General features: G+C 42.9%; 1 protein-coding gene across 2 annotated transcripts in view; it reads left to right on the top strand.

The window, feature by feature from the left end:
* ABHD5 (abhydrolase domain containing 5, lysophosphatidic acid acyltransferase) overlaps positions 1–19,518 on the top strand; it is a 36,934-nt gene extending 17,416 nt beyond the window's left edge. For both annotated transcript variants that reach the window (XM_075083319.1, XM_075083320.1), the window contains exons 3-7: positions 71–443; positions 3,449–3,603; positions 13,904–14,015; positions 14,557–14,743; positions 17,001–19,518. In XM_075083319.1, coding sequence (XP_074939420.1) covers positions 71–443; positions 3,449–3,603; positions 13,904–14,015; positions 14,557–14,743; positions 17,001–17,090 — 917 coding nt within the window. In that variant the 3' untranslated portion in view covers positions 17,091–19,518. The remainder of the gene's footprint in view (positions 1–70; positions 444–3,448; positions 3,604–13,903; positions 14,016–14,556; positions 14,744–17,000) is intronic.
* The last annotated feature ends 4,778 nt before the right edge of the window (positions 19,519–24,296 follow it).

The following is a 24,296-nucleotide window of genomic DNA, read 5'->3' as shown; positions in this document are numbered from 1 at the left end:
TCCATAGAATGTACTTGATATTTTTATAAGACATGTCTAGCAACATCATTTTTTCCCACTATTTCTTCAGGTATTGCAAGCACATATAATAAACAATATGTGTATATATCTAATGGAAATAAAATATGGACACTGACATTCTCTCCGGACCTTTCACATAAAACTCCGCTTGTTCTCCTGCATGGGTTTGGAGGAGGTGTTGGACTGTGGGCTCTGAATTTTGAAGATCTCTGTGAGAACAGGACCGTTCATGCTTTTGACATCTTGGGATTTGGACGTAGCAGTAGACCACACTTTGACACTGATGCTCGAGAAGCAGAAAATCAGTTTGTGGAATCCATAGAAGAATGGAGAAAGGAGTTGGGGCTAGAAAAAATGATTTTACTTGGACATAACCTAGGTGGATTCCTGGCTGCTGCTTACTCATTAAAATACCCATCAAGGTATGTGAAAATAAAGGAATGAAGGAATTCCTTTTCCGTATTTGACTACTGATTTTAACACAGATTTTATTTCATCAGGCTCTTTAAAGATTATCTTTAAGTAAACGACTGTGCTGATTTAAAGAAACTTGATACTGAATTTTAAGCCTAAAGTATTAATTGTATGGTTTGTTTCCAGGTGAATTAGAAATAAGTAGAGATGGTAAACATGCTTTTCTGTGTACCTTTCTGTACCTCTGTTTTTGTTCAGTACCCCCTAGCCATGTTACAAGGTGAAATAGTAAAGGTCATATTTATAGGTGAATGGTTTGTGACATCTCTGATCAAACATAGGATTGTGAAGGGAAAATAGGCCTGTTTCTGCCAAGCTTCCCATTATAATGCATAACATTGAAACTTCTGCATATAATTCCCCAAAGTAATTTATGCCTATATGCTAGCAGTCGGCCTGGTGTGAGCATGATGGTGTAAAAATTATTTTAGTGACTGTTTGATTTAAATTGTCTGTATGCCACTTCATATTTCTTCTTTGCACAACAACCCATTTGCAGCAGTCCTGTAATTGTATTTCATCATCATTTCCTGCACCACATTGTGGCCAACAGCTAATCCACTTTTTTCCCCTTAAACGAATAATTTATCTTTATTTATCTTTTTTTTTTTTTTTTTTAATAGTCTGGTTATATAGCGCTTGGTGAGCTGGGATCCCACCAACTTGAGGTCATTCTGTATCAAAAAAGGACATTGCTTTTGTTAAGATACACGTAGTGGACTCCTGTGAAAAACTGTGATATAAGTTTAGCTTTCCACACTATATGGTAGATTTGATATTACAAAACGTATCTTATTCTTTTATACTCACATCAATTTCTACCATATACATTTCTTTGTCTCTCATTTGGAGATTTTGAAATAAATTCATATATCGTTTTTTCCTGAAACACTTCGCCTCTTTCTTTCCAAGTGGAGGACAGCTGGCACGTGCTGCTGGAAATGATATGCGAAAGTAGGTGTGTGTCTAAATCCAGAATTGCAATGAAGAAATGCAATCCTTTGCTTTGGGGATGTGAACCTGTTAGACTTTGGGTATAAAGCAACTTTTAGCTAACTGTAGTTAGTTTCTTGTGGGGATCACTCACAAGTTCCTTACCCCTTTTTCTGAAGTATCTATAAATGGCGCTACCCCATCCCTGTGGGATGGGATATTGTTTCTGTCCCCTGCTTACTTAATCGAAAGTGATGCTTTGTTTTCATGCCTCACTGTGCTTAAATTGGGGTTAATTAATTTGGGGGTGTTTCAGTTTGTGCTCTCACGTTACTAATATTGCTCTGAAATTAAACTAACACCCATCAAACTAGCAAACTGACTGGCAGGGTCTTAAGACAGCATTGAATCAAGTGATAAATATAGCGCAGCTTTCGGCCAGATTATCTAACAATACATTAGAGGCTTAAGGGATTCTGGATACATATTGTGAGGAAAGTAGATCTGTTTCTCCAAGCTTAGATGATCTGTTAATTTACTATGTTGTACTGAAGTTGTTCATGGGGCATCTGAGGTTACTAATCCAAAAAGATTCCCATTTAGAGTATTCCCGGGTGGTGGTGGGTCATGACTCTCAAATACTGCAACTCCTGGACTATTACTTTTGGAATGATTCTCATGGTCAGCTTCCCGTTATCCTGGGTTATGCTTTAGGCTTGATTACCAAAAGGAGAAACACCAAATAGGGAGGAAAGTATTAAGAAAGGAAGCATGGAAAAAAGCTTACTCTATTCATGTAATAGCTCTGTTACGTTTAATGCCATAGTCTGTGCACAGAATGTGTGGCTGTCCTGAACAGCTCCTCATCGCTTGCGCTCCTTAGCCTCTAATCTCTCCTGCTTGGTTTGTATAGTTTTAAATTCTACCCTCTCTTCCCTTCCTGTTTGGTGTTTGCTGCTGTATGCAAATATGCTCGTGGCTGAGCTGACAGCCAAGAAACATCTTTGTGAGGTAAATCTTTTTCAACCCTGCATTTCAAGCACAGACTTCTGTTTTCCCAACTGGTTAAAGTCCAGAAATAACCTTTGGAATCACTTGTGAGATTGTTTTAGGCACGAAGACCTTTGCTGTGTTAAATATCTAATCTCATGGCTTTGAAAGAGAAGGAAGTCATGAAGAAGCAAGCTTGCACGGAAAATCACCTTAAATATGCAGAACTATAGTTAAGAGTCATTTTTTTTCAGAAGTGAGCAGTATCTAGGACAGTTAGAGTAGGTGTTGTTTAGGGATTAAACAGAAATAGATGATTCCAATCTACGAAGATGAAATAGGTTTTTTTTGCTTGAGGGGGACTCACAGCATGTAGTGATTGATAGTTGCATGTGCTGAAGACTCCTACGAAGCTCTCTGTACTGCGATTCCTCTGAGTAATAATTTTATAAATTGTGTCTCTGACATTTCTTTTCATGACCTAAAATCAATAAACTTAGAAAACATCTGCTAATTTTGCTCTGCATCTCTCAGTTCAAATTTTGGTTTGATAAGATAATTTTTCAGATAAATTGGATTTCTTCTTAGAGATCTTAGGTGGCTTGGAAAAGAAAGACTTTTAGCAAGTTTACTTAAATGAAACAGATGCCATTATCTTCTTTTCTCTCAAGTTAAACTGCTCCTGCAAATAGTATTGACTGAGCATATAGATTAGGCTATCCTTAGAAATAGAAACAAGACTGGCCTTTTTCTCAAATGTGTGTGACAGTGGTTCTCTATTGAATACTGAGTTTCTCTTCACGATATGAGCCTCCAAGTTTCTGGTGCATACATATGGTTAGTTGCAATTCACTCTCTCGCCAGTTAGCAATTGAAAGCAAAACCATTGATGAATCAGAAATTAGGTGATAAACCACTATGATAGAGGTGACTAAAGCAGGGTGTATAGTCCACAGATAGCACATCTCCATTGTACTCCGTCAAAGAAAAAATACTGTACTTTAAACTTCTGAACCTTTTTTGCCAACAGGGTCAAACATCTTATCTTAGTGGAGCCATGGGGTTTTCCAGAGAGGCCTGACAATGCTGAACACGAAAGACCAATTCCAATCTGGATCAAAGCACTAGGAGCTATATTGAGTCCATTTAATCCGTTAGCTGGGCTGAGGATTGCAGGACCCTTTGGTGAGTTTTAGCTGCTCTTAAATACCGTTTCTGTTTTTGGTAAAGATAAACATGGGACAGATACCACACCAGGATAAGCTTTGTTGCAAGCCCATATCGCCCACAGAGAAAAGAGTTGGAGCAAGTGAAAGGGATTGACGAAGGATAAACTTTTTAGGACAGGAGGGCAAGAAATACTCTCTATTAGAAATACTAGTATGATAGTTTATAGCAAGCTACATTATATTATTGTAGGCTACAGTTATAGTCAGTTGGATTATGTGGGCATCTGTTGGGGAAGCCTGACACAGAGGCATGAATGTGAAAAGGCTTTTTTTTATTGGTTGCCTCCAGTGACAGTCCATTTAGTTTCCCTTGCAACTGCAGTTTGATGGATGTCGTGGTTTAGCCAGCAGCTTAGCCCCACACAGTCGCTCGCTCACTCCCCCACCGGTAGATGGGGGAGAGAATCAGAAGGGTAACGCTCGTGGGTTGGGATAAGAACAGTTTAATAATTAAAATTAAAAGAAACAACAACAGAAATACAATGTAAAGGAGAACAACGAGAGGCGCAAAGCCCCGGGGAGGGGTGGTTGATTGAACATGGAACGAACATGCCATTGGCCAGTCGGGGTCAGCCGCCCCCACCATGGCCCTGCCCCTCCCAGCCCCCCGCCACGCAGGAGAGCAAGGGAAACTGGAAAGGTAGCCGACCCCCACAGTGAGGAGAATTAACCCCTTCTCAGCCAAAACCAGCGCAATGGACAAACAGGATTTCCAAATTTGGTTAACATTAGAAGGCAGTTTCTCATAAACTCATTTGTCTTTGACCTGGGTTTAGAGAAGTTAAATTGAAACTGTGTTCTTTCCATTAGCCATTCTCTTATTACTCTAGCAAATTTTGTGGGTCTTGCTGGTGTCCCGCATTACAGCGGCAGTCTATCCTTCACATTTCTACGTTTCTTTAATGGCACTGATGAGAAGTTAGGTAAAGTCTATATACCCTAATACTAGGACTAGGTAGGGATGACAAAAAATACTATGGTTTTAGTTTATGTGGGGAATGGGGCGAAGGGTGTTATAAAATCGTGAGTTCATTGTATGTCTTCCTTCTAGAGGGGAAAGAGGTTGTTGGTCTGTTACTCTTAGTACTGCAGGAGTATCTGCTGGAGAGGCTTGCAAAAAGATATCCTTCAGGCCCCTCACAAGTTACAATTAACTCACCTCTTCATGATTTTTACACTTGTTTACATTTAAACCACATCTGTTTCCTAAATCTCTTTCTACAGAATATACATTTTAATATGCTGCTCTATTTGATTGGTTTTGGGAGTGTGACAAAATTAGCTTTTCAGAGAAGCAACATGTTTTGTATAGACAGATTTTTTTTTTAAGTAAAATGCTAATTCAATGAACAAAACAACCTGAATTATATTGAATGGTAAGCAGTGTTTTAATGCCTTTTATCCAATAACAAATGCATGCATAAATCAATCCATGTGGAAGAGTTCAAAACTAAAGTTGTCTCCCTTAGCAAGTAAGTGCAGTCAAAACCGTGCTGTAGAAAGAGACCCTGTCTTGGCAAGGTATCCCCAGCCTAGCCTCACTGTTGTGGTTTAGCGGCAGCTCAGCCCCACACAGTCGCTCGCTCACTCCCCCACCGGTAGATGGGGGAGAGAATCAGAAAGGTAACGCTCGTGGGTTGGGATAAGAACAGTTTAATAATTAAAATTAAAAGAAACAACAGTAGAAATGCAATGTAAAGGAGAACAACGAGAGGCGCAAAGCCCCGGGGGAGGGGAGAGGGGGAACGAACCGCCGGAACTAACCGCACGCGCCGCAGCCACTTGCCGCCCGCCGACCCGACGCCGCGCCGCCCCCGCGCTGCCACTGCCCCCCCTCAATATATTGGCCATGGTGTCACATGGTATGGAATGAACCTGCCATTGGCCAGTCGGGGTCAGCCGCCCCCACCATGGCCCTGCCCCTCCCAGCCCGCCCTGCCACGCGGCAGAGCGCGGGAAGCTGGAAAGGTAGCCGACCCCCACAGTGAGGAGAATTAACCCCTTCTCAGCCAAAACCAGCACATTCTCCACCCCTTATTCCATACCATTTACACCATGCCCAGGTCCCTATGATGCAATACAACCGTACCAACCACCACCCCTCCCCTTCCCATCCTTTAACATAATACACAGACATCATTCCCTTAGTTCATGGACCTTCCCTGTAAAATGTCCATTAAAATGTCCATTGAGTTCACCCGGTCCATGACTCTGGGCTCCATCTGTTGTATCAGTCTTTCCGGGTGGGAGAGATGGTGTGTGGCGGTGGGTTGCTGCATACCGAGTCAGTCATCGTTCCATCACTGCTGCACGGCTTGTTTCATAGTTGATCTTCCATGGGTTGGGAGGCTCGTACTCTGATATCATTGATACAACACAGAGGTGACACACAGTATTATATAGCAGTTCACATTGTGCCATTCAGTTCATTGACTGTTTTCACCCAAAATCAAATCCCCTTGAGGCACACATCGGATTTCTCCATCCTCCTGCATCACCCACCAAGTGCACCCAGGTCCTTGAGCAAAAGCAATCCCACGAATGGGTTTGCCTTTGCCAGAGGCAGGAAGAACCCAGACTGTTTTGCCCAGCATACTTTTTGTGTGCACTACAGGGACTCTATCCCCTTCCACAGTATGTAGGATTTCTGACTGGGCAGGGCCAGCTCGGTTGGCAGATCCCCTCGTGTTGACTAACCACATGGCTTTTGCTAAATGTGTATCCCAGTGCTTGAATGTTCCACCCCCCATTGCTCTCAGTGTAGTTTTTAACAGTCCATTGTACCGTTCAATTGTCCCAGAGGCTGGTGCGTGATTGGGTGTATCACATCCCCTCTCAATGCCGTGCTCTTTGGCCCAGGTGTCTATGAGGCTATTTTGGAAATGAGTCCCGTTGTCTGACTCAATTCTCTCTGGGGTGCCATGTCGCCACAGGACTTGTTTCTCAAGACCCAGGATAGTGTTCCGGGCAGTGGCGTGGGGGACAGGATATGTTTCCAGCCAGCCAGTCGTCGTTTCTACCATTGTAAGCACATGGCGCTTGCCTTGGCGGGTCTGTGGGAGTGTGATACAGTCAATTTGCCAGGCCTCCCCATATTTATAGTTCAGCCATCGTCCCCCATACCACAGAGGCTTTACCCGCTTCGCTTGCTTGATTGCAGCGCATGTGTCACATTCGTGGATAACCTGTGCAATAATATCCATGGTCAAGTCCACCCCTCGATCACGAGCCCACCTGTATGTTGCATCTCTCCCTTGATGGCCTGAGGTGTCATGGGCCCACCGAGCTAGAAATAGTTCACCCTTATGCTGCCAGTCCAGATCCACCTCAGCCACTTCAATCTTGGCAGCCTGATCTACCTGCTGGTTGTTTCGATGTTCTTCAGTGGCCCGACTCTTGGGGACGTGAGCATCCACATGCCGTACCTTTACAACCAGTTTCTCTACCCGGGCAGCAATATCTTGCCACAATGTGGCAGCCCAGATGGGTTTGCCTCTGTGCTGCCAGTTGCTTTGCTTCCATTGCTGCAGCCAGCCCCACAAGGCATTTGCCACCATCCAGGAGTCAGTAGAGAGATAGAGCACTGGCCACTTTTCCCGTTCAGCGATGTCTAAGGCCAGCTGGATGGCCTTTACCTCTGCAAACTGGCTCGATTCACCTTCTCCTTCAGCAGTTTCTGCTACTTGTCGTGTAGGACTCCATACAGCAGCCTTCCATCTCCGGTGCTTTCCCACAAGGCGACAGGACCCATCAGTGAACAGGGCATATTGCTTCTCATCTTCTGGCAGTTTGTTATACAGTGGGGCTTCTTCAGCACGTCTCACCTCCTCCTCTGGTGATAATCCAAAATCTTTGCCTTCTGGCCAGTCCATAATCACTTCCAAGATTCCTGGGCGACTGGGGTTTCCTACTCGAGCCCGCTGGGTGATCAGTGCCACCCATTTACTCCACGTAGCATCAGTGGCATGGTGTGTAGAGGGGATGTTTCCTTTGAACATCCAGCCCAGCACCGGCAGTCGGGGTGCCAGGAGCAACTGTGCTTCAGTACCAACCACTTCTGAAGCAGCTCGAACCCCTTCATATGCTGCCAATATCTCTTTTTCAGTTGGAGTGTAGCGGGCTTCAGACCCTCTGTATCCCCGACTGCAAAACCCTAGGGGTCGACCCCGGGTCTCCCCATGTGCTTTCTGCCAGAGGCTCCAGGTAGGGCCATTCTCCCCGGCTGCAGTGTAGAGCACATTTTTTACATCTTGTCCTGCCCTGACTGGCCCAAGAGCTACTGCATGGACTATTTCTCGTTTAATCTGTTCAAAGGCTTGTCGTTGCTCAGGGCCCCATTTGAAATCATTCTTTTTCCGGGTCACTTGATAGAGAGGGCTCACGATCAGACTGTAATTTGGAATATGCATTCTCCAAAAACCCACAACGCCCAAGAAAGCTTGTGTTTCCTTTTTGCTAGTTGGTGGAGACATGGCTGCTATTTTGTTGATCACATCCATTGGAATCTGACGACGACCATCTTGCCATTTGATTCCTAAGAACTGGATTTCTCGTGCAGGTCCCTTCACCTTACTTTGTTTTATGGCAAAACCAGCTTTCAGAAGGATTTGGACTATTTTCTCACCTTTCTCAAACACTTCTTCCGCTGTGTTGCCCCACACAATGATGTCATCAATGTATTGAAGGTGTTCTGGAGCTTCTCCCTGTTCCAGTACAGTCTGAATCAGTCCATGGCAAATGGTAGGACTGTGTTTCCACCCCTGGGGCAGTCGATTCCAGGTGTACTGGACGCCCCTCCATGTGAAAGCAAACTGTGGCCTGCACTCTGCTGCCAGAGGGATTGAAAAGAATGCATTAGCACTATCAATTGTGGCATACCACTTGGCCGCCTTTGACTCCAGTTCATATTGAAGTTCTAGCATGTCTGGCACAGCAGCACTCAACGGTGGAGTGACTTCATTCAGGCCACGATAGTCTACTGTTAGTCTCTACTCTCCATTAGACTTCCGGACTGGCCATATGGGACTGTTAAAGGGTGAGTGGGTCTTACTGATGACTCCTTGGCTCCTCAGTTGGTGAATGAGTTTATGGATGGGGATCAGAGAGTCTCTGTTGGTGCGATATTGCCGCCGGTGCACTGTTGTGGTGGCGATTGGCACCTGTTGTTCTTTGACCTTCAGCAACCCCACCACAGAAGGGTCCTTTGAGAGACCGGGCAAGGTAGACAGCTGTTCAGTTTCCTCCGTCTCCAAGGCAGCTACACCAAAAGCCCACTTGTAACCTTTTGGGTCCTTGAAATACCCTCTCCTGAGGTAGTCTATGCCCAGGATGCACGGAGCCTCTGGGCCAGTCACAATGGGGTGCTTCTGCCACTCATTGCCAGTTAGGCTCACTTCGGCCTCCAATACAGTTAGCTCTTGAGATCCCCCTGTCACTCCAGCAATGCTGATGGGTTCTGCCCCTATATAGTTTGATGGCATTAAGGTGCACTGTGCGCCGGTGTCCACTAAAGCTTTATACTCCTGTGGGTCGGACGTGCCAGGCCATCGGATCCACACAGTCCAGTAAGCCCGGTTATCCCTTTCCTCCACCCGGCTGGAGGCAGGGCCCCTCTAGTCCTGATCACGGCAGTCACAACTCACTTCCTGTAAATGTGAATCAGGAGTCCCTCTATTACACTTAGAAATAAAATCTGCGCTTCTACTCCTCTGTCTGGGGACTTGCTCGCTGGAAACTGGAGCAGCAGCTTTCCTGGAAGAGCCTCCCTGAGTGACTGTTCTTCCTTGCAGTTCATGTACTCGTGCCTGTAGGGTCGAAGTAGGCTTGCCATCCCACCTCATCATGTCCTCTCCGTGGTCACGCAGGTAGAACCATAGGGTGGCCCGTGGTGTGTATCCCCTTCTTTGAGCCAAAGGACGCTTATTCCTAACAGCTGAGACACTGCTCTGTCGAGGTGGGGAGTAGGACAGATCTTCTTTGAGTTGCTGGACCTCTTGGGATAGTTTCTCCACAGCAGAGACAAGCGAGGAAGAGATATTTGTGTCGTAATCCCGGAGTCTATCTATCACCTCTGCCACCGTTGGTGTCTCGTCATCTTTCCAGGACATCACTGCCAATGAGTTTGCATGCGAAGATGGCGCGCTCCGTACAAACTTCCGCCACATGGGTCGTGTGCACTCGGCTTCATCTGGATCTTTGGATGACCGTTGATCGTCTAGGTCACCATAAATCACCTCAAACACAGCTAATTCCCTGAGATACTGGATGCCTTTCTCCATAGTTGTCCATTTTCCTGGGCGATATGTAACATCTTCTTTAAAGGGATACCTTTCCTTCACTCCAGACAGGAGTCGCCTCCAGAGGCTGAGGGCTTGTGTTTTTTTTCCAATTGCTTTGTCAACGCCCCCTTCCCCAGAAAGGGATCCCAATTGTTTGGCTTCTTTTCCCTCTAGTTCCAGGCTACTGGCCCCATTATCCCAGCATCGGAGCAGCCAGGTGACAATGTGCTCACCTGAACGACGGCTATAATCTTTTTGCATATCTCGCAACTCGCTTAAGGACAGGGATCGGGTGGTCTCTATTTCATTTATTACTTCTCCCTCCTCTCCCCGCGACGGCCCTGGTTCTTCATCATCCCGTTCTAAACGAGTTGATGTCCGCTTCCAATATTTCGTCTTGTGTATGGGGGCAACTGATACTGGTACGGGTTTATTTTCTGAGCTAGCTCCGGTACTTGTTGTGGGGGTTTGAGTGGCTGCAGTGCCTGTTGTCAGGGCTGGATTGTCTACAGTGCCAGTCACTTTGCATTTCAATCCAGAGACATTCTCTTCCCCCTGGGGGCACTGAATACTGTTGAGCAGGGCTCGGTATGCATGGGCCAGACCCCAGCACGTTGCAGTTATCTGTGTCTCTCTGGAGTTCCCAGCGTAACAACATACTTTCTCCAAATATTCTACTAGTTTTTTAGGATTCTGCACTTGTTCGGGGGTGAAACTCCAAAACACTGGGGGTGCCCACTGCCCTAGGTATTTGCCCATGCTATCCCACATGCCCTGCCACTCGTAACTATCAAGCCTCGGGGCAGATTTCTGGGTGATATTCTTAAGTTGCTTAGTCAAAACCAAAACAACATGCCCAAAAACTAACAATAAGTGCACCTTAACCACCCAAGGATGTTCAAGATACAAAAACGTTGTTGTAACAAAGGCACAGACATCGTAGAACAAAGTTGCAAAGGTACTATTCTGTATTTCCTCCATATAAAATCTCTCAGAGGAGGAGGTATAATTGCTAATCGCCTCAACAAGGTGGTATCCGAAGTACAGTAACGGTTTCAGCAAAAACCCCAAATACCAGATAATGCTGAAAACGAGTGTTTGTATAACAAATCTTGTAGGCAAAACATTACTAATCACAGCAGAACACAGCAGACTCAACAAACCAACACCGATCTTTAACACCAACTGCAAAAAGGACAACATGGTGCTGTGACCAGCAGCTGTTGTTATCTCCAACCCTTGAGCCCCACGTTGGGCGCCAAAAAGACTGTCGTGGTTTATCGGCAGCTCAGCCCCACACAGCCGCTCGCTCACTCCCCCACCGGTAGATGGGGGAGAGAATCAGAAGGGTAACGCTCGTGGGTTGGGATAAGAGCAGTTTAATAATTAAAATTAAAAGAAACAACAGTAGAAATGCAATGTAAAGGAGAACAACGAGAGGCGCAAAGCCCCGGGGGAGGGGGGAAGGGAGGGCAGAGGGGGAACGAACCGCCGGAACAAACCGCGCTCACCGCCCGCCGACCCGGCGCCGCGCCGCCTCCGCGCTGCCACTGCCCCCCCCCCCCCCCCCCCCCCCCCCCCCCATATACTGGTCATGGTGTCACATGGTATGGAATGAACCTGCCATTGGCCAGTCGGGGTCAGCCGCCCCCACCATGGCCCTGCCCCTCCCAGCCCCCCCCCGCCACGCGGCAGAGCGTGGGAAGCTGGAAAGGCAGCCGACCCCCACAGTGAGGAGAATTAACCCCTTCTCAGCCAAAACCAGCACACTCACTTATAGGTTGCTGTGGAGGGCAGTGCTTTTCAAATTTTTTCACCCATTTCTGACTCCACATGTTTAAGTTTTCAGTCATCAACTTAATGTGCAATTCTTAATAGGTGAAATATAGTTCTTAGAGAAGGGCAAGTTTAAACATTGTGCTGCGAGGTAGACTTCAAACCCAGCCTGATGAAGACACTGAACCAAAACCAATTCCCTTCTGCACACACATGTGCTTAAGCTGCTGGGCAGGCGTAGCTGTCTGATCCTTACTATAAAGCCAATTGCTCTCATTCAAAGCTATTAGTTAGGCCCTTAAATGTGAACCAGGTTCTTAGGGATATCACAACAGTATCACATGGATTTTTAATCAGACCGGCAGGCAGATACTAAAACATGGGAGAGACAGAATCCAGAGACATCTTTGAGTGGTTTCCAGTTAGTTGATTTACATATTTTCCTTCACTTAACTGGAACTGTCACCCAGGAGGCTCACATATAGGCATTTCAGTACTTAGATTGGATTTGTGAATTCAGTTCCTAGAGCTGAACACCTATAAATTCCTCAGGACAACAGTAATGTCACTGTGACCACACCCTTTTTGTGGAATTCGGACTCTTCCATGTTAGTATTTCTTTTAGCATTTCCATAGACACTATGGAAAACATCAGCCAGACAATTGATGGTGTCTTCAATAAATGTTAGAGAATGAACCAGTGTGATTTCATTCCAAAATTTATTCCAAGGTGCCTTGACTCCTTGTTTCATTCTCCCCTGTAAATTCCCAGGGAAGGAGAACGGTTTTGCAATTGGACCCACAGACAAAATACTTTTTTTATCAAAATGGAATGTGAATTCTAAAATTTGGTAATTTTTAGTCCCCTAGTTATTGGAAATGGGGATGTTGTGGCCTCTGTGCTGATAGCAGGGGAAGAATTAGTCCCTTCCAGGTACTCTTGTTCCAAGCCAGCCGTATTGTTTGTGTTAAAAAAAAAAATCCCAAACAGAAAAAGGCAGGAGTACAGCAATTGAACTCTATACAGCAGAGCAAATTGCAGAATGTTTGCATAATCTTCATCGCTTCAGGACTTAAATCACTGCTTCATAAGGGCATTATTTTCTCATGCACTGTATTAGTTTTTCTAAATTGATGTAAAGGATATGCTGCAATAGTTAATCTCAAGGTTATAAAGCACTGTGACAAGGTATACGTAAATAGTGACAGGCCTTTGGCCAGGGACAGGTGGGAAGAAGTGACATCATCATAATTGCACGGATGAACGACAGCATATTTCAGTTGATAAACCTAAGTGGTAAATTGCGAGCCTGTCCCTTCAGGGATGAATCATATTCTTAGACTAAGATCTGCCTTTGGTGATGCTCTCATCCCAAAATTCCATCTGGTCAACTAGAAGAAGCTTCTTCCTTAAAGAAGTGATTTAGAATAGGAGCTTGACTTTAGAAAGCCTGAACTGGCCCCTGAAGGGACCCGCTTCTCTATTTTGGCTGTTAAGGGAGCATGGGGACAATAGCTTTCCTAGGTTAAATCTCTTAATTTATACCAGTTCTTGTGTTTTATACTCATGTCAAGATTTCTACACCTGTTTTTCAGCATAGACTTCTGTTCTTTCAGCTAAACACTAGTTACATGAACTAGCTTCAGAAGAAGACTGTTCTGTAAAAGGAGAGCACAGACTTTTATCTAAGGGGAAGAAAAACCAAAACCCAAACAAACAAACACCCCAAAAACCAGCCCAATTTTTTCAATAGCACCTTCTGGTTCTGAAAGGTGGGATGCTTTTGGCCCACCAAGGGCTGCCAGAGCAAGGAGAGAGTGTTCATATCACGTGAGACTAAATTGGTGACAAAAAGATACTCCACCTAGGTCTTTTTCCAGTCCCCTTGGCATGTTTCTTCTGTTGCTGCAGTCCCCCTTCTCAAACATTGCCTGTGTGTATTCAGCAGGGATTGAATTGCCCCTCTTCTGGTGCAGCATAAAATCCTTTAGAAGATTTATGTTTCATTCCTGTTTGGTGTAATGCCATCATGTTTTCCTAAGACATGCAAGTGGTGAAACAAAACATTGGTTTAGAAGTCATCAAGCCCAGCCACGAGTTTCAAGGGAACGTGTTTGGAGAGTTGTAATGAAAAGCGTTAGGCAATCTAATAGAGTTGTCTGCACTAATTCCTCCTCTAATAGTGTTTTCTGTTTTAACAGGATTAAGCCTTGTTCAGCGTTTAAGACCAGATTTCAAGAGAAAATATTCATCCATGTTTAGTGATAACACTGTGGCTGAATATATCTATCACTGCAATGTACAGTCACCCAGGTGAGTATGAGTTTCCCAGTGTATGTTCTGAAATCTGTCTTTGATTTGCTGAGTGCCTGCTTCTTGCTCTGATGGCTGTGGCAACAGTGTGCATGCCTTTTTTTTTTTAATTGTAATGTTTATTGTATTAATTGAAGAAAAAAAAAGCATTGCACTTCTTGAATTCCAGAAGCTGATAAATGTAAAAGCTATCCTAATTCTCTATTTCTTTTAAACTACCTGCATGTTAATTCTGAGAGAGTTTGGGCTGTAATTTTTAATGTAAAAATTGTTACAGTGGCTTAATTTGTAAAGAATTTCTTAAAAAAAAACTTTAAAGATAAGGCATTTCATTCTTTTAAGTATTATCACTCAGTACTGTAAAAACATAAGCTCTTTCTGTGGAAAGTTACATACAAACCTTGAATTACTTGATAGTAAAAAATCCCAGCCTCATGTACTATTGCACTCTGTGTTACCAAAAGGCACAGTGACTCCAATTTAGAGAAAAGGCAAATCCAATGGAAATTTAATTGTTTTCACCCTTTTGAATGACTTGAAGTGGTGAAACAGCTTTCAAGAACATGACTATTCCTTATGGATGGGCAAAAAGGCCAATGCTGCAACGGATTCCACAAATGGATCAAGACATTCCTATCACTGTGGTCTATGGAGCACGTTCATGTATAGATGGCAATTCTGGCAGCACTATCCAGTCTCTGAGACCAAGTTCGTATGTGAAGACAATAGTAAGTTGACTTTTAAAGCAATTGTTTGTTTATTGTCTGGATTTATTTAAATCCTATCTATGTTTTTGGTTTTTGTATCTACTGTGGAAATGCTAGCCCTTTGATTTAAAGCCTGGGGTAATAATTTGATTTCTGTAACAGAGAGAGAGAAAAGTGTTAGATCAGAGAAAACCTAGACAAAAGAGTATTGAGTTCCCAGAGTAAGAAGGAAACTTTTTGGAGCACTAGAAGCTGAATTAGGTCTTTGAGCAAGGTCATTCTTCTGCTCTACAAAATATTTTGCTCTACAATGTGCTAATGCAAGTAGTTTTTGTGGTCACTGGTAAGTATCTGGGGTTTTGTCAGTTTTAAACCACACCAGTCCTAATATCGGAGTGTATGTACAACGTAGTAAGGAGGCTCTCAAACTGTTCTAATCTGTCTGTATTTATGCTTTTGTTTCTCTGATGAGAGAGTGGTTTGTACCTGGTGCTTAGGTTCTTGTAAGCACCTGTCTTTAAGTAATTAAAAAATACTTAGTGTTGTCTTCCTAGCTAATGCATTCCTGTTCAGTGGTATGGCATTAGGTTTTAAAATGTGTGTACTTGCAACTTGCTGCGAATGTGCACACTGCATTTTTTTTTGTTGATTTCTGTAAAAACAAGCTAATTTAAAAGTATTCTTCACGCATTGTCACATAAGTGAGCCGTGATAATTGAATACATGTATATGTTACAATGCTGTGAGGTGATAAAATGTTTGAATACACCAGCTGTCATCTTACTGATGTCTAGATCTGTCTGGACAGAAGTGTACAATATGTGATGTCGATAGTGTACTATGACATGCCATTCAAGTAAAATTTTATAATCTTGGTATAGCTGGCTTCAGAGCTGGAACTCAGAGAAAATACATTGTTATTGAACTGTTAACATGTGTTAAAGAGCACAAATACGTTTCATAAATGTTGACATCCAGACTGAAAGTGTCACTTAACTGCTTAACCAGACAGAAAGTTGTTAGAAAAAGTCACTGTTGAGAAGTATACAGCAGATTGCTAGGATAACCAGGCAGATTTTTCCAGTCTGGTCAATGGCTTTTAAACGGGACTGTAGAAAACTTTATTGTGTTTCAGGTTAAAGTTATGTCAAGCCAAATAGAGATTCTAAAAGGTAAATTGGAGTGGTAGAAATTATAGGGACATTCAAAAAAACCATAGGAGGGAAAGGGTTCTCACGAGGCTGAGACATGGACTAGCAGTGCCAGCCTTGGTAAATTGCACAGAGGTTCTGGGGTTTTAGTATGTGTGTTTACTTCTAACTAATTTTTACTTTGAGTTTGTGGGGTTTTTCAACACAATAACATAGCTATACTTTTATGGGCTTCTGTTAGAGACTTAAGAGGGAGTGTTTTAATGGAGGGAGGGGAAAAGTAGATTTAAATACCAATTAATCTTGGACTGATTATAACATGGAAAGAAAATAGGTTGAGTACCATTGCTTTTATTATGGTGATGGCTTGCTTTGTACCAGTTTTGGCAGCCAATGATAAGTTATAGAAATAGGGCGTGGTTACTTAAACGCTTAATTTTCTTACATAGCTGCTGTGAAATCTAGGTCACAAATGTGGGGTTTTCCCCCCATATATTATGTCATTTGGATTTTACTTGTTCCAGTTTAACTTAGTAGTTGTTAATTCAAAGTGTTGAAATCTGCTTCCACCAGTCTAGAAAATCCCTAGAAATTTAAGCTTCTGAGTTCTTAATCATTTATCCTAGTACCTTCTTTAGTCTCTTTCATATCATTTTTATAAAAATAAATTTGAAGCTTCCTCTAATGGGAACAGAGAAACCTGGCAGAACTATTTCAGTGGAGAATGAAGGGGATGAAGATGAAGCAGAAGTTTGATACGTAAAGCACGTTCTCCTGAGTTTGTTTTGCAGTGACTTGTGTCCGCTTAAATGGTGGGGTTTTTTTTTCGACAAGGTGTGCAGCTGAATAAGCGGTAGATTTACCTTTTCCTGTGTAGCAAAGTTCCTCCGACATGTGAAACAAGCTTTCGTTTTTCCTTATGTTTTAGAGTCCTTTTTAAGCTGTATGATCCCACCTCCTTGCAAGGTGCAAGAGATCAGTTCCAGTTTTGACATTTGTCTTTTCAAGTAATGATGTATCAAGTAGGTAATGTGTAAAAGTCAGGGTCTTCACATTACCCCAGTATTTATTTATTCGTTTATCACATTCTTGTGATTTTGACCTGTTTCTTCACCTTTATCCTCTAGGCTATCCTTGGTGCAGGTCATTATGTGTACGCTGATCAGCCTGAAGACTTCAATCAGAGAGTGAAAGATATCTGTGATTCTGTGGACTGACTGTCTTAGGAAGTCATACCATAGATAGCATTTAATAGCAATACTCTCTAGGAAATGTGGAGCTAATGGAACAGGCTCTGTTTGCACACTGTTTCTTCTAAGAAGCCATTTGCACACTTAAACCACTTAGTGCCTTTTGGCGCGGGTATAGGGAGATTTGAAGCAAACTTCGTACAGCTTTGTTTGAGATTGGTCTTTAGATAATTGGCCTGTCATATATGAAATTACATATAACTTTTAAACTGGAATTTTCTTCAAAATGTGATTAAATTTTGCACATGTTGAACTTCTAAAGATGCTGAGTTATCCACTAACACAGGCAACTGTATCGATATAGATACAAAGTATAAAATGCAATTTGGTTTCTTTATAAACGTTCAGATTTTTAAATTGCTGTTTCATAGGAAGAATATGAAATTGCTTATACATTTTAAGAGGGTGTATTTTTTTTTAACTGGAGTAATAACAGCTTATGAAGCTGATTTGGGGAGAGGGACAGGGTCAAGATGATGAGCAGTGTCTGACACTGAAATATGTTTGTTAGTCTGTAAGGAATTGGGGCTCAATATTAGGAAATCTTCGGCTGGATTTTATTTCCATTTATTTGAAGACATCTTTTTCCATCTGTGCAACTTTTACGGAAGGCTCAGTTTGTAAGAGTCAATGATGTCACCAGCACTCATACTTCCATAATTTTTTTGATACGTAGATTTCCGTGATTTAAAATACAGAAGATGGCTTGTTTGTTACTCCATCTATTTTTAACACTGTACTGTCAGATCTGTTACTAGCCTAAACCTAACAATGGTAGATAAGATTTTGATTAGGGCTAGGGAACGGCCATCTGGATGGTGAGCGTAATTCCCTTTTTCTTTAGGTAGAAAACCTAGTCTGCTTTTTAGTAAGTTTGGGGTGGAGGAGAGGCAGAGGAAGAATATTGATGTTCTCTAATTGGGAACTACAACGGGTTAGCATATTTTAGTTAACATGTAGCCTCCTTATAGGAAGGATTATTACTGGAATGAACAATACCACTGTAACAAATTATAATTCTATTTCTTGGAGATTCTTTATGTAATTATCAATATCAGAGATAATACAGTCTCTGCATCTTTTTGAAATAGTAGTTTGGCATTAGTTCTTCACAGGCTTGGTAAATTATATTAAGCAAAATACTTTGTCACTTTAAAGCCAAATTATGTGGTGGTTTGTTTTTTAACAAGCTTACGTAAAACTATTGATCTGCTTTTGAATATTAAATTGACTACTGAATAGTTCTTGATACTTTTATACATAAAGAATTTAAATTAATGATAGCACCGTCTTAAAGCTTGAGTGGAATTAAGTGCATTTTTTTTCCTCAAATTAAGGAATTGTTGCATGTATTTATGATGTGGGAGGTAAAGATATCTAAAATATTCAGGAAATACTCTAATTATATTCCCAGCCCAACATTATCTTTCTTTCTGAAGGAGGTATTTATCTATATGGTGCTATGTAAACATCAAACAGTCTTTGTGACTGCCTTGTCTGGCAGTATTTAATATCTAATAAGCTAAAGATTTTAATTAAAATTAACTATTGAATTAAATTACTTTTTCAGTTAGCAGATGCCAGATTTTTTTTAAACAAAATTTTGGGTTATTTGCTAAAATATTGAGGTCAAAATGGAAAATCAGAATATCAATTACTTTTTTTAATATAAGCTAGTAATTATCAGTCATGCCACCATGTAGGTGGATGCCTTCAATATGTATTTTTTCACCCTTTTCATTGTCTAATTTGTATTTATCAACTTAAACAGATGTTGTAATTGTGTGTAAAAACCTAATGCAAAAATATATTCTGGGTCTCCTCCAAATAGCAAAAAATGAAACAAACCATTGATATTTTCAGATAGCACTTACTGATGGGAATTCTAGATTCCACATCAAAAGATGGAAGTAGGGATAAAAATTGCACGCTGAATGTGAATACTGTTTTAAATATCCCTTGCTTTTTCAGCTTATTGTTGTACTAATATGACTTATTGCTTAAGTTTTGCACAATAAAAAAAAAAATCTTAAATGTTGTGTTTGATTAATGTTAAGACATAACGTTGCTTTTGTAAAAATTGTGTGTAAATAAGGCCTGGAAATCAAGAGTAATTAGTAAGTTGAGCTAAACCATCCAAAAATACATTAAAGATACAGTAATGCTTATTTTGATATGTCTCAGTGTTCTTAGGTGTTCTTGTATTTAACTGAAACCAGTAAGCATTTGTCAATGAGTAGCTGCAAGCTGAGAATGCTGATTGTATATACAAGGGAAATGTTTGTTGGTTATCTTCCAGGCAGTATTAGATACTGTTGTGAAGGTCGAGATGGAATTTTGAACATCCTCTTGTGTGCAACATAACCCAATAAAGTTACTTTAATAAACATCGTAAGAGATGCTGAACAGAAAATGAATGGCACATACTGGGAAGACTTGGGAGCTAGACCTTTTGTGAGCAATTACTGTCCAGGAATAAGCTCAGCTTCTCCAGCTCTGTTTCAGTGCAGCGACCAGTTGCTTAGACGTACTGTGGCAAGCACTGAACACCGATGGTGCTATTTATCTTACAGCACTATAAAAGAAGAAAAGAATCACAGGCATAAATGCACCTAAAGATCTATCCCATTCTAGCATAAAAATGAAGACAGCTGTGTACCAGAGGCTAGGGCGTAACAAAAATAATTCAAAATATTAATAAAATCCAAGATTAACTGTCTAAGTCTCCAGGACACGCTCTTCTTCCTGAGTTTGTTGTGATAAAATTTTATTAAAGTAACTTAGTAATATTTTGTTTGCATGGCTGAGTTCATCTTGTTACTTATTGAACCTTGCCAGATTAGATTTTAGTTCTGAAAAACTGATTTTCAGAGAAGTAATTTATTGATAAGAGTCTATAATAAAACATTCACAAACATCACAAAAAAGTCCCTGTTTGTATCTGGTTGTGAAATAGAAATGGAGAATGTGAATTTGTAGGCGTTGAGCTTGGAAAAAGGGGTCCAAACAGGAGAAATGCCATCATCTGGTCTCACTCAAATTAAACCAACGCTGGCATTTCTTTTTAAGCCTTTATCTTTTTAAGGTTGCTACAACTGTGTTTGCTGAACCGATGTGACAGTCTGTGTCTGAAACACTCTCTGTGGTCCGCTGTGGTTCCTCACATTCCCAGCCCTTCCAGATCACAGTTATTCAGCTTTTTGACTGAGAGTAAGACAAGATTAAACACAATAAAACCATCTGGAATCAACTTATTGGCAAATGTATTCAGGATTGCCTGTTTTGCTAGCATTTGTTAAAATGTGAGCCTCCAGCAGCCCAGAGCTATTAGTCAATTGCTGTTTAAGTGGGTAATTTCTCGGGGCTCCTCCAGCTATCTCTCATTTCATTGGGTTCTGTTGCTTTGGCCAGTTCTCTGTCGGCCCATCCTGCAGTGTTTAAGCATGGCAGCACGTGCAAGTTGCCAGAAGCCTTCATCTGGGGATTTATTTTGTAGGAAACACAAGTGAAACTTGTCAAAGGGTGAGTTGCTGGAGGTAGCTGGAGAGAAGACACATTTTAGTGGGACTGGTGAGACCAGATTAGGGCACAGATGTGTGCAGCAACTGCTTTCTGGTAATAGTGGCAGTAGATGAAAATGGTTGGAGACTTCAGGTTTTCATGCAGGTGGTGGATGGGCAAGTGCATAGAGCAGAGGCACATAACTGGAATGACAACATACACCACAAGGAAGAGTAAGAGGTAGAAATGAATGATGCAGCTGAAAACAGCAAGATTGAGCTGAAGAGGGGTGCGTGTGTGAATGTTTGCTTCAAGAGCTGGTTCAGCTCTGGGTGAGGATAAGAGGAATGGTGAGGGAAAGGCTCATGGGTGCCTAGAGCGCAGACAGAGCGAGGGCCAGCAAACGAGAGATAAGAACCTGGCTGATGCGCTTGGGGTAGGTGTGAATTTCTGGACTAGAGTAGAAGGTAGCCTGCTGCCAAAGGAGCACGTGCAAGGAGATGACAAAGCGCCAGGCGGCCAGCATCTGTAATCCAGTTAAGTGCTAAACTGAAGTATCTCCTCGTATAATTAATTCCTCATTGCCTCCCTAAAACACTGAATCTTTCTTAGCTACAGCTTTCTCTCTGGGTGCTGGAGCTAGGCAGCAAGGTAGTGTTTACTGTTTACATCTCCAAGCTCCATTCTGCTCGTTTTTATTTGGCCTAGCTAAGGCTGCCCCACAGTAACGTGGCTTACCGAGGTAAGGAGGATGCCTGCAGCACCAGCTAGAAGGAATATTGTCTGGTAAGCTTGGGTCTACAGTATGCGTGGCACTGTAAAGTTTTGGTGTGCCTACTTTGACTAAAGCTTGTCCTCTGAATGCAAGCGCTGTTTCACAAGCTGGCTGCCGTTGCCTCAGACTGGTACTTGGATGGGAAATATTTAAAGAATGGCTGTCTCCCTCCTGCAGTGCTCAAGAAATGAAAAACAGCATTTTCACAAGTCAAAAATGAGCTGATGGCGAAGCATGAGGTAGGGGCGATGCTGGACTACCTGAGGTAAGATGGAAGATCAAGATGTACGATAAGACTTATCACTAAAGATCATAAATCCATCTTTTACAAGAGGAGTGGGGGGCCTTGGCTATATTCCATTTTGCCTGTGTTTTGGTCACAGGAATATCCTACCTTAAGATTTGGATGTGGTCAGTAGAATGTAGAAATATAAAATCTGGACATATATGTCATGTGTATTAAAAATAAGAAACACAAGTAGGAAGAACATAGTGTGCTGAAATTTAGGCATTTTTGGATATGTACATAATTTGCAATAGTAATTAGCAGCAAGTTGAAAGTGGTGACAACACCAAATTTAGGTATTTACTTGTATTTTATGCTTCACTTGTAGAGGAAAGCTAGCAAGCTGAAACAGCCTGTTTGGGAAGGCAGGGTGAGGCTGTGAGGTGGAGTGTGACCCGAATGTATGCTAAGAAGTAGATGTGCTTTGAAAATAGAACTACTGCAAAAGCAGAATCTCCATATATTTACAGGTCTATTTCTGCACTCTTGAATTCACCTACTTGATGTGTAAATGACTGGAGCTGTATGTGGAGCAAGGTGAGGCTATCACTTCCTTTGTAGCTTTGTGATATTTAAATGCTTGCCTGATATCCAGCAGCTTTTCTGCTTTGACTTTATTTAAAGGCATTTGCATTCACTCAAAGCTCAAACCTCAAACGGTGGCCAAACAGCATAGTGGATGCAAATCCCCCAGCTAGAGCACCCCTCTGAAAAGGGGATTATTGCTCACGTTTAACTAAGGTTCATGTTCTCCTTGGTGCCTGCCAGGAGCGAGGCTGATCTCCCTCGGCTCATCCTGCTGAACACTGAGCCCCTGTGTTTGACCACACACCGGTGGCCAGTTTTGCCTCGTGAGTGGCCCCAGTAGATGCTTTGATAAATACAAGGTTAAGGAAAATAACTGTTCTGCAAGCACTCTGCTTAGCGAGGGTGTGCAAGTGGAAGGAAGGCTCCAGTAGTGGGGTCGTGCATGGAGGAGAAGGACCAGCGCATGATGATTCCTGAGAGCGGTGGGATAGTAAGCCCCATTTAGCCCTTGGATCTGGCTTGTTTCCAGGCTTGCAGGGCCTGAGCACTGTGCTGCTGTCATCCCTGCTTGCTGCACGCCCTGACTCACAATTTAATTCCCTGCGTCCAGCTGCCTCAACTGCAGGATGAAACCTTTGAGTGTCTTGGGCATCTTAAACGCCTCTGTCCAAGCAATCCACAATCCACCAGCAGTTAGCCTGCTCGCAGCTGAAGTCTTCAGGAGTACCCAGCAGTTTCTACAGAGAAACTTTGCAGGGTAATAGTGGGTGCAGGTAAGGTGCAGAGAAAGCCGAGGAGATAACCTGCCGGCCAGCTCGTGGCCCCGCATCATCTGCCCAGCTTTCAGCCCCTCTCCATGCCCTGCAAGAGGACCGGCATGCAGCGGGTCCCCTAGTCAGGGATGCCTCTCCCAGGCTACAGATCCTCACGCTTTCCTTCACGGAGATATCCCATGCTTCAACCCCCGTGCCAGTGGGTAACTCTCTTCTGCACAGGCAGGATCAGGCCGTGCTGGGACTTTGTGCATCGCCCTGAAGCAGCTTCCAGGCTGTGTGGCACCTCCCACAGTTCCTGCCAGCAAATACCCAAGTCCATGCCTGCCATGAGTTAGGGTCATGCCTTGTTCATAGAAAACAAGAATTCAGGTGTGCCACAGAGGCAGTTGTCACCAAAATGTTGCATAAACTTTTTTTAAAATACTGGCAGATTTCAGTGGTAGTTCTGGGGCAACAACTAACCACACAGCAGTGTTTGCCTGTTGTAAAACGGCCATAGACTTGTTTTTAAAAGGGCTCTAAAAATGTTTTTTACTAAAATGCTGAAGGGTTAGTGAGAAGCTGCATTTATTTTTTGTCCTGGTGATATCCAGAAACAGATGAAAATCCAGCCAGGTGAATGAATCCAGCCTCTCACTGAGTCACATTTTTAATTAGTAGGCAAATGATTACAGAAGTATTTTGCCTGGCTCCTTCAGTGCAAGCCAGCTCCTAGCTGGGGATGTGTGTCCCCACCACCCCAATATCCCCACGCGTGCACTGTTGGCCGTCCAGGAGGACAGCAGGAGCAGGGAGGGAAGGGGAGGCTCTCACCTCCTTTCCTCTATCAGCTGGGAAGCAGAGGCTCTCGCCTCCTTTCCTCCATCAATTCTGCACAGACCCCACTAGAGGGGAGATGGTGCTCCCAAACCACCCAGCACCTCCTCCCGGCTCCTGCTTCTGCACAGCGCTGCCTTGAAGGAAAGAGCTGCACTGCAATTTCTTCTTCCACACCCGACAGATTGATACCTATAGGTGTGGACAGGGCTGAAACAGGGATTTCATCTATTTGATTCACCGCTTTCATATGGGAAAGGGAGGATTGTGGAAGGGGTGAGTGCAGTGTGGTCCCATTAACATAGACCTCTGTAGTACTGCATCATTGTTTTATTTATCCTAATGTCTCTCACAAGGCAGAAATGAAACCCACATAGAAAGACTAGACATTGGGAAGAGGAGGGGGAGCACAAATGAACCTCCTCCGTTATTACAGACTGGCCCCAGAATGAGAATAAATGGTGATAAGAGGAAAAATAACTGCGACAGAA

Source organism: Phalacrocorax aristotelis, chromosome 2 (genome assembly GCF_949628215.1).
Source record: "Phalacrocorax aristotelis chromosome 2, bGulAri2.1, whole genome shotgun sequence".
Taxonomy (NCBI): domain Eukaryota; kingdom Metazoa; phylum Chordata; class Aves; order Suliformes; family Phalacrocoracidae; genus Phalacrocorax; species Phalacrocorax aristotelis.
The sequence above is the reverse complement of the archived record's forward strand: the minus strand, read 5'-3'. Positions and strand labels throughout refer to the sequence as shown.